Source organism: Oryctolagus cuniculus, chromosome 5, assembly GCF_964237555.1.
Source record: "Oryctolagus cuniculus chromosome 5, mOryCun1.1, whole genome shotgun sequence".
In the NCBI taxonomy this organism is placed as follows: Eukaryota; Metazoa; Chordata; class Mammalia; order Lagomorpha; family Leporidae; genus Oryctolagus; species Oryctolagus cuniculus.
In genome coordinates this window covers 37,434,551-37,450,932 of record NC_091436.1, presented here as the reverse complement: position 1 = coordinate 37,450,932, position 16,382 = coordinate 37,434,551, and the positions used below count along the sequence as shown (strand labels likewise).

Genomic DNA, 16,382 nt, shown 5'->3' with positions numbered 1-16,382 from the left:
CTTAGTATATATCTGAACTTAGGGCACTGTTTCATTTACTACACGTAAGTTGTACAGGACACTTGGAAATGATGCACAAACTAGAACCACAGACGAATCCTGAATTCCATAGTGTTTTTAATATGCACCTGAATCCCTCTGCTCATGGAAAAGCAAACTTTGAGTACAACTCATACAAGAATAAACTCGAAAGATGTAATAATTACATGTACTAAATAAGAGAGAAATTATGTAACAAATAAGAGAGAAATTATGTAACTTTTGCCATAGAATTGCTTAATAAATCACTGCTAAATCTCAAAGGCTAGGTTCTAACAGGACTCTGTTCAAATTTGTCACACATGCAGGTGAAGCACACATCTAATTCTATTACAATGTTTACCATTTGAAAAAGAGCTTGGTTTTTCTACTGATGCTCCAGCTGGAGACACAGATACATTGTTTTGGCCTACAGTGTTTTACCTGAGATGATAGTGGCCTCAGTCCCTGTACACCTCTACACCTCTACACACACACACACACACCCCTCTAAAAGCACTAACATCACTTTGTGCTAGGCTTTGCTCATCTGTATTCTCAGTTGCTCCTAAGGGCACTTGAAATTGTAGAACCACCAACAGAGCCTTTTCTATTTTGCAGAAACTACTGCATCAATTCTAAACATGTTCCTGTATGTAATCAATAAAGTAAAAGTCTTGTTCAGATCCCTAGACTCAGCAACTCTACTTGCAACAAATTAATGAAAATCTCATTATGGATGAGTACAAAGACAGACATGAAGAAGAGTCTTCACGGCCATCTTTCTAACGCTAGAACACTGCAAATAACCTTCAGTGTAAACAACGTGGAACTGAAAAATCATATATAGTCACACAAAAACCTTTATGGCAATTAAAAAATGCTTTTGAAGAACACTAGATCTGAAAAGATGTTTGAATATCATGGGAGAAAGGTGATTATAAAGCAGTATTTCAGGATGTGCTTGTTTTTGTCTTAAAAAACACAAACATTCATTTATTAAATGACAGAAAAATAAACAGAAGAACACTTTTCAATGCTGATTCCTCATGAAAGCATTATGACATTGGTTTTAAGTTTATTTGTTTTATTTTAGAATTTTTATAATAAATAACATTCATTTTTGTAAGAATACATTTCATTAGCCTCATAAAATACTACGGACCGTAAAATGCATATATAATAAGGAAATCAAAATTTACACTATACTGAGATCAACTTGCTGTTATGAGCAAATAAATTAAAGAACATACCTCATTTTGGCATGAACTGTTAGTGAATCCAAGAGGTTCATTGGCAATGGAGTAATAGATCCTGAAGCCAAACAGCTGGTTCCAGGGAGAGGTATCCTCATAATTCCATTTCCATAAATAGTTTCTACCAGAGCTCCCATAGGTAGTGTAAAACATTCTGAATTTGTAGAGTATGCATTACATAATAGGGCAATTTTATAGTCATTCATCTGTAAACTTTTATTTCTCAGACTCTGCTGTAGAAACCTAAAAATTCAGATCCCATTAAAAAATTATTAAAAATTTCCATAAAGTTAACTTCCTTCTTATAAAAAAAAGTTTTTTTCTTGCTCAGGATTGCTTTGGCTATTTGGGGTCTTTTGTGATTCCATATGAATTTTAGGGTTTTTTTCTAACTCTGTAAAGAATGCCATGGGTATTTTGATAGGGATTGCACTGAATCTGTAAATTGTTTTAGGCAGTATAACATTTTAATGACATTGATTCTTCTGATTCATGAGCAAAGAATATCTTTCCAATTTTTTTGTATCCTTGATGATTTCTTTCATCAATATTTGATACTTTTCATTGTAGATATCTTTCACTTCTTTGGCTAAAATTATTTTTAAATATTTGATTTTTAAAATAAATTTTTGTTTTTAGTTTTTAACAGATTCAATGTAGTATGTAGATACAATTCTACAAACATAAAAATATTCCTTTTTTCCCTCCTCTTCTCTTCCTCCCATCCTCCCTCCTTTTTTTTTTTAAGATAACATATTTTAAATCCGCATCACAGTAAAAGGGCTTAATGCTTCCCAAGTAAAAAGCAAAAAAATCCCTAGTTTAGTGGGAATACAGACAACAGCTATAAACAATAATTGAATGGAAAAATGACCATTTCACCCAAATAAAGTAAATTTTAAAGTAATCACAGATCATTAAAACTATATAACACTCTTTTTTTTTTTTTCCTAAAGATTTACTTTTGTATTCAATAGTCAGAATTACAGAGAGAGAATGAAATCCTGCAACTGCTGGTTCACTTCCCAAGTGGCTACAACAACCAGGGCTGGGCCAAGCTGAAGCCAGGAGCCAGTAGCTTCATCTGGGTCTCCCACACAGGAGCAGGTCCCCAAGCACTTGGGCCATCCTCTGCTGTTTTCTCAGGCACATCAGCAAGGAGTTGGATAGGAATTAGAGCAGCTGGGACTAGAATCTGTGCCCATATGGGATGCTGGCAATGCAGACTGTGGCTTAACCTGATATGCCACAGCACTGGCCCCAGTATAACATTCTTAATTATTGGTTTGACAAAGGTATAATACAAGGTTTTACAAAACCATATTTACTGAATACTAATACCCACAGACATTTCTTCTTGGTTCCCCACCCCCCCAAATTTTAGTTCCCATATGTAAGGGAGAATATGTGCTATTTGTCTTCCTGAGCCTGGCTTTTCACTCAACATTTTGTCCTGCAGTTGTATCCATTTTGCTGTAAATGGTAGAATTTCACTCTTTTTTATAGTTGAATAATATTCCATTGTGTAAGTACACATTTTCTTTTTCCATTCATATGATGATGGACACCTTGGTGGATTCCAAATTTTGGCTACCGTGAGCAGTGCTGCTATAATCATGGTGGTGCAGGTATCTCTAATACATTGTGTTCAAGTCTTTTAGGTATATACCTAATAGTGAGTGGACTGCTAGATCATGTGGCAAGTCTATTTCTAGGTTTTAAGAAATCTCCACCTTGTTTCCCACAGTAGCTACACTAGTTTGCATTCCCACTACTTTGTCCCTATCCTCACCAGCATTTATGTTTTGGATTTTAGCTATTATGAAAGGGGTAAGGTGATATCTCATCGTGGTTTTGACTTGCATTTTCCTGATGGCTAATGATGCTGAACATTCTTTCATGTATTTGTTGGCCATTTGTATTTCTTCTTTTGAAAACCGTCTACTGAAGTCCTTTGCCCATTCCTCACCTGGATTGGTTGATTTTTGTTGTTGAGTTTTTTTTAGTTGCTAATATTTGGGAGATTGATTCTTTGTAGGAGAGGTAGTTTTCAAATATTTTTTCCTAATCTATTGAATATCTCTTCACTCTGTTATCATTTCCTTTGCTATGCAAAAACTTCTGAGCTTCATATAGTCCTATTTCTTTAGTTTCTCTTTTGTTGCCAGTGCTCTGGGGGTCTTATCCAAGAAGTCATCCCCTACACCAAAGTCTTGGAGTGTTTCCTCTACATTTTCTTCCAGTAGCTTCATAGTCTCAGGTCTTCAATTTAGGTCTCTGACCCATCTTGAGTTGGTTTTTTTTATATGGTGAGAGGCATATATCTAATTTCACTTTTCTACATATATACATCCAGTGTTGCCAGCACCACTGTTGATGAGATCATCCTTACTTCACTGTACGGTCTGAGCAGTTTTGTCAAAAATTTCTGGGCTCTCTATTCTGTTTCATTAATCTGCCTATCTGTTTTTATGACAGTACCATGATGTTTTATTTACTAAAGCTTAGTAGTATGCTTTGAAATCAGGTATTGTGATCCTTTTAGCTTGATTTTTCTTGTATCGGGTCTCTTTGACTCTTCTAAGTCTTTTGTCATTCCATATGAACTTCAGGATTGCTTTCTCTGGTTCTGTAAAGAATGTCATTGGTATTTTGATAGGAAGTGAACTGAATTTGTAGATTGCTTTGGATAGCAAGATTTTAAAATATATATATGTATGTATATATATTATTTATATATATGTATAAATACATGCTTTTTTTCTTTAAAGATGTATTTATTTATTTGAAAGGCAGAGTTACAGAGAGGCAGAGGCAGAGACAGACAGAAAGGTCTTCCATCCATTGGTTTACTCCCCACAACGACCAGAACCAGGCCGATGCAAAGCCAGGAGCCAGGAGCTTCTTCTGAGTATCCCACATGGATGCAAGAGCCCAAGGACGTGGGTCATCTTCTACCGCTTTCCTAGGCCATAGCAGAGAGATGGATTGGAAGTGAAGCAGCCAGGACTCAAACTAGTGCCTGACTGGGATGCCAGCACTGCAGGCAGTGGCTTTACCCACTATACCACAGCACCAGCCCCAGTAAGACATTTTAATAATGTTGAGTCTTCCAACTGATGGGCAAGGAATATCTTCCAATTTTTTTATGTCCTTGGTGACTTCTTTCAACATTTGGTATTTTTCATTGTAGGGATCTTTTACCTCTTTGGTTAAATTTATTATTAAATATTTGATATTTTTTGTGGCTACTGTGAATGGGATTTCTTTCTTGAATTCTCTTCTGTGAGTTCATCATTAGCATACAAAAAAGATACTGTTTTGTGTATTTATTTTGTAACCTGCAACTTTACTGAACTGGTTTACCAATTCTAACAGTTTTTTGGCAGAGTATTTAGGTTTTCCAATTAACAACATCATGTCATCTGCAAATATAGACAATTTGACTTCTTTTCCAATTTTGATGCCCTTTGTTTGTTCCTAACTGCCCTTGCAAAAACTTCCAGTATTATATTGAATAAGAGTGGTCAAAGTGGACATCCTTGCCTTGTTCCATATCTTAGGAGAATAGATTACTCAGGTACAAAAAAGAATGAAATTCTACCATTTGCAGCAAATTGGATGCAACTGGAGGATATCATATTGAGTCAAATAAGCTGGACTCAGAAAGACAAATACTAAACGTTCTCCCTTATATGCAGGAGCTAAAATTAAAAAAAAAAGAAAGAATGTCTGTGTCTGGGTATATAAGTATTGCTGCAAATTTAGTTTTGTAAAACTTTGTTTTTGTAACTTTGTCAAAACAATGGCTAAGAGTGTTATACTACTATAGTTTTAATGATCTGTGATTACTTAAAATTTACTATATACAGGTTAAATGGTCATTATTCCATTCAACTACTATTTAGAGCTGTGTCTATATTCCTACTAAACTAGAGTCTTTTTGCTTTTTACTTGTTAACCTTCTTATTTGGTTTAGTATTAAGCCTTTTTACTGTAATGTAATTTTAAAACATGTTATCGCAAAAACTGAAAAAAAAAAGGAAGAAAGAAAAAGGGAGGGAGGGAGAGAATGGCAGGGAGGAAGGAAGGTAGGAAGGGTATAACATTATGTTCTTGGAACTATAACTACAGATCACATTAATTAAATCTATTAAAAACTAGAAATTAAAATAAACATTTTTTTAAAAGTTCAACTTTATATAACTATTTACTATCTTTATTCCTATAACTATTACAGTTTCTGTTTGAAATGGAAAGTAGAAATACACATAAAAATTTGGGTAACATTTCAAAAGAAAATTATAAGATAAATATAAGTCAGTTATAAGTTAAAAAAAGAGTAGTTGGTAAGTACATATTACCTATATAAGGCTGTATTAGGCTAAGTCTTAAAGAATGAAGAAATAACTCACTAATCTATGAACTAGGTCCCCACCTATTGTGGCTTAAACATAGCAATATGCCTTCATTAAAGATATATGGAAAGGGGCTGGCGCTATGGTGTAGCAGGTAAAGCCACCGCCTGCAGTGCCGGCATCCCATATAGGCGCCGGTTTGAGTCCAGGCTGCTCAATTTCTGATTCAGCTCTCTGCTATGGCCTGGGAAAGCAGTAGAAGATGGCCCACGTGGGAGACCTGGAAGAGGCTCCTGGCTCCTGGCTTTGGATCAGCGCAGCTCCAGCTTTTACAGTCAACTGGGAAGTGAATCAGCAGATTGAAGACCTCTCTTTTTCTCTCTCTGACCTCTCCTGACTTCCCAATCAGTAAATAAATCTTAAAAAAATAAATAAGTAAATACATCTTTAAAAAAAAAAAGATATATGAAAAGATGGATAAGGCGTGTCTCATAAAATGAAAGTCAAATGAAATATGAGGTTTGACTACCCTATAGTTTCCAATGAAGATATGACACAGTCTTTCTCAGAAATTCAAGGTGTTCCTAGCTATTTCTAGTACCCTGAATTGAAGTACAGTCCTATTTAAGAAGATGATTTAAGATGACTCTTTGAATCATCACAGGTGTGGCAGAGACGTAAGGGAGCATGCCAGCCAGATCATGCCATCAGTGCCATCTGGCAGCCCACAGAGTGAAAGCTATCTCAAGTCAGACTGTGTTCCAAACCCAAGTACTTGAGAAATCTGGTAACATCTTCATATTAACAAAAGTTAATACTCTTCAATTACATTAATAACTTAAATATTTATTTATCTATTTTATTTGAAAGTCAGAATGACAGAGAGAGGTGGAGAGTGACAGAGAGATCTTCCATCAATTGGTTTACTCCCCAAATGGCTGCAACAGCCAGGTCTGGGTCAGGCTGAAGCCAGCAGCCAGAAACTCCATTCTGGTTTCCCACATGAGCAACAGAAGCCCAAGCAGTTAAACCAACCTCCCCTGTCTTCCCAGGGACATTAGAAGGAAACTGGATCATAAGTGGAGCAGCTGGGACTCAACCCAGCACTCTGACAAGAAATGCCAGTATCACAAACTGTGGCTCAACCTGCCGTAACACAATGGTGGCCCCTTAAAAAATAACTTTAAATGGTAACATGTAAAAATGAAGATCAGCCTTGAAAATTAAAAACAAATCTATACATCTAACAGGATTAGTTAATCTAGTTTTCTAAGGCAGGCACTGATTAATTTCTTCTGTTATGACACACAAATTAAATATTCATCCTGATCTCCAGTGGGTGTGGAGTGAAATTTACAAATTTCACACAAACACTGAGAGCAATGATAGCCTACAATCAACTTCATTTGATTATTTTAGAGGCAGAGAGAAAGAAATAAAGAGTGAGAAAGCGAGAAATGCAAGAGCTCATATCTGCTGGGATTGGCCCAGACTGCAACTAGCAACTGGGTACTCAATCCAGGACTCCAGTGTGGGTGGCAGGAAACCATCGCTGCTGCCTCCCAAGGTCAGCATTAGCAGGAAGCTAAAGTCAGGAGCTGGAACCAGTGTTAGGTGTTTAATCTAGGCACTATGATATGGGATTCGGAAATCGTAACCACCAGGCTAAATGTTTACCTCACCCTACTCCACCATTTACTAAACAAGAAAATTGTGAACTTACTCATGATGAAGCCTTAGGGAATGAGGTATTGGAATCTGCAGCTTAGAGTTGTCATTTTGGGCTTTTCTATTGAGGTGAATCCAAATACAAGTCATAGCAAAGGCATGAGTTGACTGGGGTTTGTTAATATCAGGAACTGGGATACACTGAAAAATAAAAATTTGTAGATTATAAGAAAGGGAAGAATTACATATTATATAATACTTTTCTGCTATTTCTTTTTAAAAATTACATTTCAATTTGGCACCAAAGGCTCTTTGACTACTCAACAACCCACATTAAAAGGCCTAACAGCCATAAAAATTTGAAACTCTTACAAAAGGTTTTATTCGGCATGTTTTTACTTGCAAAGACAGTAACATAAATTCATAGGTGTTTAATTATATTTTCCTACTATTAAAAGCAGTCTTCAATTAAAATCATTTTTAAATTTAAATCTTTTAGACTTATAATTTTGATTTACAAAGTTTGTAAGAATATTTTTAAAAAATCAAAGGCCAATTCCTAAGTCTCTCTTAGTTGCTTATTCCATTCATTTACATTAAGTATACCTTTCCCTAAAGCCTTAATAATTTTATTAATAAACAAATCAAACCTGTAAAAACATCTGTTCACATTCAACATGTCAGTTTTATAAATTTCTGCTCTACAATAAAGATGTTGTTAAACAACTGGTACATCCAATATTTTAATTTTGTTATAGCAGCATGTTTTATTTTAAGATTCAGAGATTACTTAAACTGATAAAGACACTCAAAGATAAAATCAGTTTCATTCAAGAGTGTGCCATATACTGATCATCTACAATCCCGACTGGCCAAAATTTTAAATTCAACAGCCCTTCTTTAATGGTAAAAATAAGCATATGATCACTTCTGAAAATTATTTTGTCAGAGATGTTCACTATTACATAACATTTCTGGCACTATACCCGGTACCTTTATCATAATTATGACAGTAGTCAAGTTTCCTGTAAATAGTAGCATTTTCTATGGGAAAATAAGTCAATAAAAATTGGTTCATTTATTAACAAGCCAAATATGCTTCTATGGAACCTCTCCCCAAAGTTCTTGAAGCTCTGATGTATTGACTTTGGTCTGTCCTTATTGTAAAACGTGTCAACAAATATTTTTGCAGAGTTAACACTAAAACTACAAATTGGTGACACCTTAAAGGCACAGTAGGAGAACTGTCTGTTCCTTCAGTGTCCTGTCACTAGACGTATATAAAAATTATACTTTTGATATAAATGAAATCTAAATCTTAAAAGTTAATATTAGAAAATGTTATTGTAATATACTAGAAATAGAATTTCTAAGTCTTGTATATACTTTCACAAACAAAAACCTGAGAAATATGTAACCTAAATAACCACATTAAACATATTGACATGGATGATATGGATGTCTATAATTTGATTTAAAATTGTTCATCATTAACAACAAAAACATAAGAAACATGAAATAAGAATATTTCTTGGTGATAGGTTCGTAGGAGTTTATTCTACTTTTTGTGTGTGCTGAAATTATTCATAATAAAATATTCCTAAAAAATGGCAATCAAAATACATTACATTTTACTCAGACATCTTATGAGGGGACATACTGAGACTCAATTAGAAACAAACAAAAAAAGAGGTATTAACAAGATAGTGTTGTTATCTAGCCATTCAATGATTGGCACAGATTAAAATAACATTTAGTGCTTCTAAAAATCATAGAACTCCTGAAAATGTAGAGGAGCTTGTTAAGCAAGATATTCAATGTGATTTAGGAAAAAGTTTAAAAATAATTTATCTCAATTTCTTCACTAAACATATGAGCGAACTAATATCAAAAGCGACTAAATGCCCATCCTATGATCATGGCTGGTCAAATTCTCACAAAATCACAGTAAAATCTTAAATGTAAATCAAACATAATTTACTCATCACATTGTTAAGTACTCAGTAAAACTTACTTCTTTTTCTGGATACAGCAGATCGAAGAGTTTCATGACAGGGAGAAAATCAGCTAGTGCATTTTTCTGAATACTTCCAGAAATGAACTGCAGGAGTACCCACATCAGATGATCTCTGCCTTTAATCAGTCCTCGCCCTGCTAACTACAAAAGATGTTTAAATACAGGTGTATTCCTGGTTATTTAAAGAGAATGAGGTAGGAAATTTGTTTGCTTATTTGTTATTTATTTAAGTATTTATCTGAAAGTCAGAGTTACAGAGAGAGAGATCTGCCATCTGCTGGTTCACTCCCTAGATGGCCACAATCACCAGGACTGGGCCAAGAGCTTCTTTTAGGTTTCCCACATGGGTGGCAGGGGCCCAAATACTTGGGTCATCTGCTGCTGCTTTTCCCAAGCCATTAGCAGGGAGCTGGATTTGAAGTGGAGCAGCTGGGACACCAACTAGTGCCATATGGGATGCTGGCATCCCAGGCAGTGGTTTACCCATTATACCACAATGCTGGTACCTATTTATTTATTTCTAAAGAGAAACTCTAGTTTCTGCTATTAGGAAGCACCTAATTTGACACTTGTAGGACACCACACAAAGCTACTTGCTAAATTATTTTAATACTATATATAATTTATATTTATTATTTATATTTATATTTATAATATATAAATTTTATATTTAGATATTATATTTTATTTTTATTATATATAAATTCTTTCCTGTTTCCTAACACAACTATGCTTTAGAACACAATTAAATGGACCATCTGTGTCTGAGAATCAAGTTTAATATGGTATTATTAAAATATGTCATCAGAACATGAGGAATATTTTATTAAACAATAGCATTTTTTAAAAATGTAAAATCCTCATCATAAAACTTTTCTTGGTTTCCTGTAAATAACAGAAATTAATACAGTGGTGGTAGAAGCACCGTGGTTAAAAGAATGTTTAACAACTTATATGAAAATAATTCCCCCAAATAATCCATGCTATAGAGATGGTGTAAGTATAACAGATTTTATTTTATTTCCACTCAACATGTCTGAAACCTTATGACTAAAGCGAACACTTCCCACAACTTACTCTTCCACATTTCTTCCCTTTTATGGGTCATTGTCCTACTTTCCATTCATCACACAAACAGAAAGCGAGAGAGCCTAGCTTCTTGCTACTCCTTCCAGTATCAGTCAGTTACGAAGTCCTATTCAACCTCTTCAGCAAATCTGGTCTCTGGCTTCTCCTCTGTCCTACTCATGTCTCCTCTAGGCCTTCAGCATCTTTTATCTAGTCACTGCAATACCTCCCTTATTCATGTCCTGGCCTCTAGTTTTGTCTCCTCTTAACATCACCATCTTCCCACCAACTTGCTTCTGATAATTTCATTTCTTCCAACATAGCTTCCAAAAGAAAAAGCAAAGCTACTAAAATGCATGACTCCATAGAAATTCTCATGTCTTTCTTTGCCTTCCCGATCTCATCCACATTCCTCTACCTCCAACTTTTTTAAACATTTATTTATTTGAAAGGCAAAGAGTGAGAGAAAGGGAAAAAGACAAAGTGCGATCTTCTATCTGCTGGTTCACTCCTCAACTGGCTACAACAGCTGGGGGAGAGCAAAGCTGAAGCCAAGAACCAAGAAATCCATCCTCCCACATGGCTGGCATACACTCTGGACTTGAGCCGTCATCTGCTGGTTCCCAGGTACATTAGCAGGAAACTGAATTGGAAGCTGAAGCCGAGGCAGGATTGATCTCTGATATGGGATGTGGGTGTCTCAAGAGGTGGCTTAATATAGTACCACAATGCCCACATTTCCCCTTCCTCGAGTTCTTGTATCTTTCTATCCTACTTCAAATGATGATCTTATTGTTATGGAATTGTTTTCCTATCTTTTCTTCTTGGCAAATTACTATTTGTCTTTCAAGTATTAAAGGTCTCATTGATAAAGCTACACCTGATATCTTTGGTAGAGACTACTCCTTTTTATTCCCACTGCAGGGACATATGTGTCCACTATGGCAGCTATCACATCGTAATATCACTGTTTATACTACATATATCTTCTCTAGTGACCTACTCTTCAAGGGGGTACTGCAGTGCCTTTTCATCTTGAATCCCCTAGCCCTCGCACAATGAATAGAGACCAAGTGACTGAATCCAAGTTCACAGTGACAAGAAAGTGAAAAGTTAAGAAACCACAAAAGCTAATACTCATATTCTCTAAAACATAGTAATCAAGAGATCAAGTTGCTCTGACCTACAGGTTTAGTACTACATACCTTCTGATGCAGAGAAAGGACCATATGCGGAAAACTGGCAAACTGGAAAAGCACAAAGAAAATGAGCTGACTGGAGAGATGCTGCCACAGGAGCTGGCTCGTCCCACCATCGTCAAACTTCTCCTCGGTTTCAGATCGCTCCATGGCATAAACTACCAGATCCACCAACTGGTCCTCCAGCACAGGGCAGCGCTGCTTGTGCTGTAGGGCAGAGATTAGATACAGTATTCCAAAAGCCTCCCGGTTAGTTTCAGAAGTTACCAGTTAATGGGCATTAATTGTAACAAGAGGCTGAGAAGCATGGAATGAAGTTGAACTCAAGGTTAGATCTGTCTATTAAAGCTGCATCACGTTATATCATAGAGGATGAGTTTCAGGTCAAAAATCATTTTTTCAGGTTATCCACAAAATAGACTTCTCACTAATTTTTGATTTCCACCATGGACATCATTGCTTTCATCTGATACAGGGCATAGTAGGGTAGAAAATTTTGTTATTTATCCTTGAAAAAAGTTAACATTTTAAAAGGCATATGAAATGGGATATCTATGGTAATCTTGCAGTCTAACTCAAAAGATGAACAGCTTGAATTTCCAGGGATCAAAAAGCTGAGATAGAGTAAATAAAGCAAACCATGAATCCATTTATTTTAATGTAACCAATACAACTTTACACTAACTTTGCATACAGGAGTAAACCTAAACAGCTAACATGTTACTCAATATCTATTTTTCAATATGTGGTATTAATCCTGATACTGAAATAGAAATGTCATCTGGAAAAATAAATTGATCTCAGCGTCACCTTCTGCTCCTTCCTCTTGGAAGCCAAACATAATGCAGCTTTAATTTTAAATTAGACCATTTTAAAATCTAAAACAAGAAAAAGGATTGAGTTTAAACACTAAAATGAAAATGCAACTTCCCTTTCTAGAGGCAAAAAGATTTGTGCTTTTTAATGTGATTTAAAATGTATATTTTTACCAAAAGTATATTAAGCCATATTTTAAACTATTTGCATATTCCCTTTATAAATATGTTACATGACTTAGTAGCAGGCAGTTGGAAGCCTTTCTCATGAATACAATTACTAATACAGATGCTTTCCCTTTTAAACTTTAGATATGATTATCAGTCTTTTGCCATGAAAAAGGGATATGATTTCTTCAAATTTAGGGAAAAGTGCAAAATGGGGACAAATTTGGAAATAAACATAACATCATGAATAGCATCCCCTCTTGTGCATGCTCTTCGCCAGCTCCAAACTTGTAAAGCTCCAATATAGCTGCACTTTCTTAAAGCATGCAAATAAAACAGACGTTTATCCCAAACGGTAAGCATTGATGGTTGTTTCCTATTTTTTCCAAAGACACAATGCCATGATCACAGTTCAACCACATTACAGGTTTACGAATAGCAATAGTAACACCACCAGTAGAGATTACAGTACTTTTCCTCCAAATGTAATTGTCATTACGAAGCAGAGCAAAGTGCAACAGACAACACTACAGACTATTTCTTAAATCAACATGCGAAACTACTGTGTACAGGGCTTGAAATTCACTAGTTCTGCCAACCACCAACAACCTAAGAAATGTGTCAGACAACACAAATTTAGAGTGAGATCATTCAAAGTATACAAGAGTCAGAAAAATTTGTGAAAAGAAGTAAAGCTAAGATTTCCAGTAGGAATTTTTAACTAGTGATATAATATAGACTGGAAACAAACCAATTTGTCATCTATTTCTCCATCCATGATGGTTTTCCATCAGTCTACTTGAGGAAAAAAGGGCAAACTAAACAAAAACTGGTTTTCAGCACCTGGGTCACTTTGGAGTTTCCCTTTTTATTATTATTTAAAACACTGGATTTTCACTTACATATTTCTGGGTACATAGTGATGGTAATACAGCCAATGACTTAAAGAAGAAAAGTTAAAAATATCAGGGTTTTGACAAAGGAAGAACAACCAGGAAATTTACAGTTAAAGCTGATGGCCTTTCAACATACTCCATGACATAAGATTACCCCCTTTTCTGTCAAGAATTAACTCAATCAGGAATCTTTGTGGTACCTAATATCCTGATAGCGGAACATCTATAAGGATTAACTATAAATTCCCCAGGTGTTTTTGGTTAAAGCCAAGGAAATTTCTCAAAACAAAGCTGTTTCATCTATCAAAAATAAAAAGTACGATTAAAAATAAAAAGTTTGAAATATAAAATGAGGCTTACTACTTCAAAATAATAATACATTTTGCTTTAGTTTTCAGTTACTAAAATATAGATAATTAAGATTCTCTACCACATAGCAGATTGTGGACCAAGTTAATATTTGTAAGGCAGTTTAATGATCTGTGAATAAAGGGTAATTATCAATTGCTAGGTGGAGACAGTTTTGTAAGCCAATGGGTGCTATTGTCAATGGATGACTATTGACATCTTACATTTTTGGAAGCTTTGATTAATTTATGGCTTTAATACACTGGTATATAAAGTTGATTTGTTAGTTTTCATTGCATCTCTATGCATATTTAGTTAAAACATGTTTTAATAATAATGTCTAAATTCAATATTTTAATAAGCAATTTCTACCTAACAGCCCATACTATACTGGAAAGCTATTTTAGATTTTCATCTTTCATAAAAGCTGAAAATCAGGCACAAGGCATTAATAGAAACATTAACATGAACCATTACCAATGCCTCCGATATCTCCCACGGCTATGTCAACCAGAAAATGATAATGCTTTCCAGTCTGGGTATCACGTATCCTTTATTGAGGAACACTTGACACTTCTTTTCATTTTACATTTCTTGTGCTGTTTTTGCAGGTACAAATTTTAAACATATCACACATAGATTGGCTTAAATTGCAGCATCAATTTGGAACAACTTGGGAAAAAATCCTTCTTCAACGTTATTTATCATATTCTCTGCTTTAACCAAGAAAGGTACCAATCAGAACCAGAGTCCTATGCCCATTAATACACTTTCAACCGTGTATTTCAAAGACATTTTCAAATAATTTTGAAAGTTATCTCTAAGAAAACGAATGACTAATTTAAGGTGAACTGTCTCAAGGTAGATAGAATTTATATACTACCATATAACATGAGCTTAAGGACTGAATAGGTTTTGCAATATTTTATTCAGCAGAAAAAATTCAAACTCTCATGCAAACACATAAAATGAGCCTTTTCCACTAAAAGTCCAACATTCTACCTTGCTGGTTACAGAACTGGGCTATTTACAACCTTCTGGGTATGACCAATTTTAGAACAAGAAATAGCCCAATTCCTACTGGAAAATGCAATATGGACAGCTCTTGAAAAGGTTTCAGGCTTTAAGTAAATTAGTGCATTGCTAGAGAAAGGACAAGAAAGTATAGTGCAGGACATAATTCTCTGTAATGATAAAAGATATGATAGGATGAATTGGTTATTTTTAATTATATGCTTCTTATACTGTTTTCATTTTCTACTCTACTTTCTATTAGGTAAAAATAACATCAATTCAGAATATTATCTTCCATCTACAAGTCCCCTCACTATGAAGACAATTATTGATGAATTGTGAATTTTGGACAATGTTTACACTACAGTGGGACCAATACTAATAATGTTCTGTCAGCATTTCCATTATAAACTTTATTTTTTACGGATTTATGTCTTAGTCATAAACTTTTTTTAGGTTGAAACTTGTTATTGAAAGATCAGATCAGAAATATTCTCTGAATTGTTTTGTCAATTTCCAGTTTGAGAAGAGCTGCTCCCCAAAAGAACAAAGCTAAGGATGCTAAGGGTATCTGGGGATAGGTACTCGCAGCTCAAATGACCATGAGGTATGTTTATCCACCAAAATATAAAAACATTGTGTCAAGTATGACTTAAAGTTCATGACAAAAATTCGTTTTAAGACAGAGCATAAAGCATTCTTCCACAATTAACTGAATACTTACCTCTAACTCAAGTGAAAGGTGATCAGAATTAATGACTTGGTATTTAAGAGCTTAAATTGACAGATTATTATGAAGTGACTGTCAGATACTCTAGTGTGGAGCAGTCTCAGTTTCACATGTACAAAGGCTTGTCCAAACAAGGAAACTTGGTAAATTTTTCAGAAGAAAAAACTTAAAATAATAAAAGAGATATTGCTACTAGGGTGAGGTTTGGCATGCAAAGTTTCAACACTGAGCAAGTTTTATGGCCAAGCTATATGTCCTTAAAAATAGGGCTTTATAAATGGAAGCACTGGCACAACCTTCACTATAGTATTGCAAACAGGAACGCTATTTTATTTAACCTGGACAAGAACGTCTTTTTAAAATCAAAAAGCTGGTCTATTTTAATATGTTGGGCTCAAAAATTTTAACAAAAAGAATTGGAACCACTATTTTGCTTAAAATCTCAAAGGTGAAAAGTCCTGGAACAGACTTGGGACTGTACAAGAGTTTGGTTTATATCGTTTGGCCGCGGCATTTTTCTGCCGCCATAGGTGAGCTGCCACAGAGAGGAGCTCGCTGCAGGAGGAGGAGGACACTTCTGGCAATGACTGACAAAGAAGGGTGTCTGTCAAGCAGGTGTGGGGTCACCTAGGAGAGTGACATTTCTTAGTCAATCCCCATGTTTCCAAAAAAGCCTTCCCTGTATAAAGTTTACCACTCCAACTTTTAAAAGCAGCATATCTCTATTAAAGCGATTTTTTTTTCCTCTTGTTTGGTTTTGTTTTAATTTGTTTTTGTTTTAAGGCAAAGAAACATAAGTATTTTTGTTGTTTGTTTGTTTTAATAAT

The 16,382-nt window shown here is 35.0% G+C and overlaps 1 protein-coding gene across 1 annotated transcript in view; it reads right to left on the bottom strand.

Moving 5' to 3' along the window:
- MED23 (mediator complex subunit 23) overlaps nucleotides 1-16,382 on the bottom strand; it is a gene marked incomplete in the record, with an annotated part of 51,257 nt that overhangs the window by 22,180 nt on the left and 12,695 nt on the right. The window contains 4 exon segments of the mRNA XM_070074617.1: nucleotides 1,272-1,517; nucleotides 7,356-7,501; nucleotides 9,315-9,458; nucleotides 11,591-11,791. Coding sequence (XP_069930718.1) covers nucleotides 1,272-1,517; nucleotides 7,356-7,501; nucleotides 9,315-9,458; nucleotides 11,591-11,791 — 737 coding nt within the window.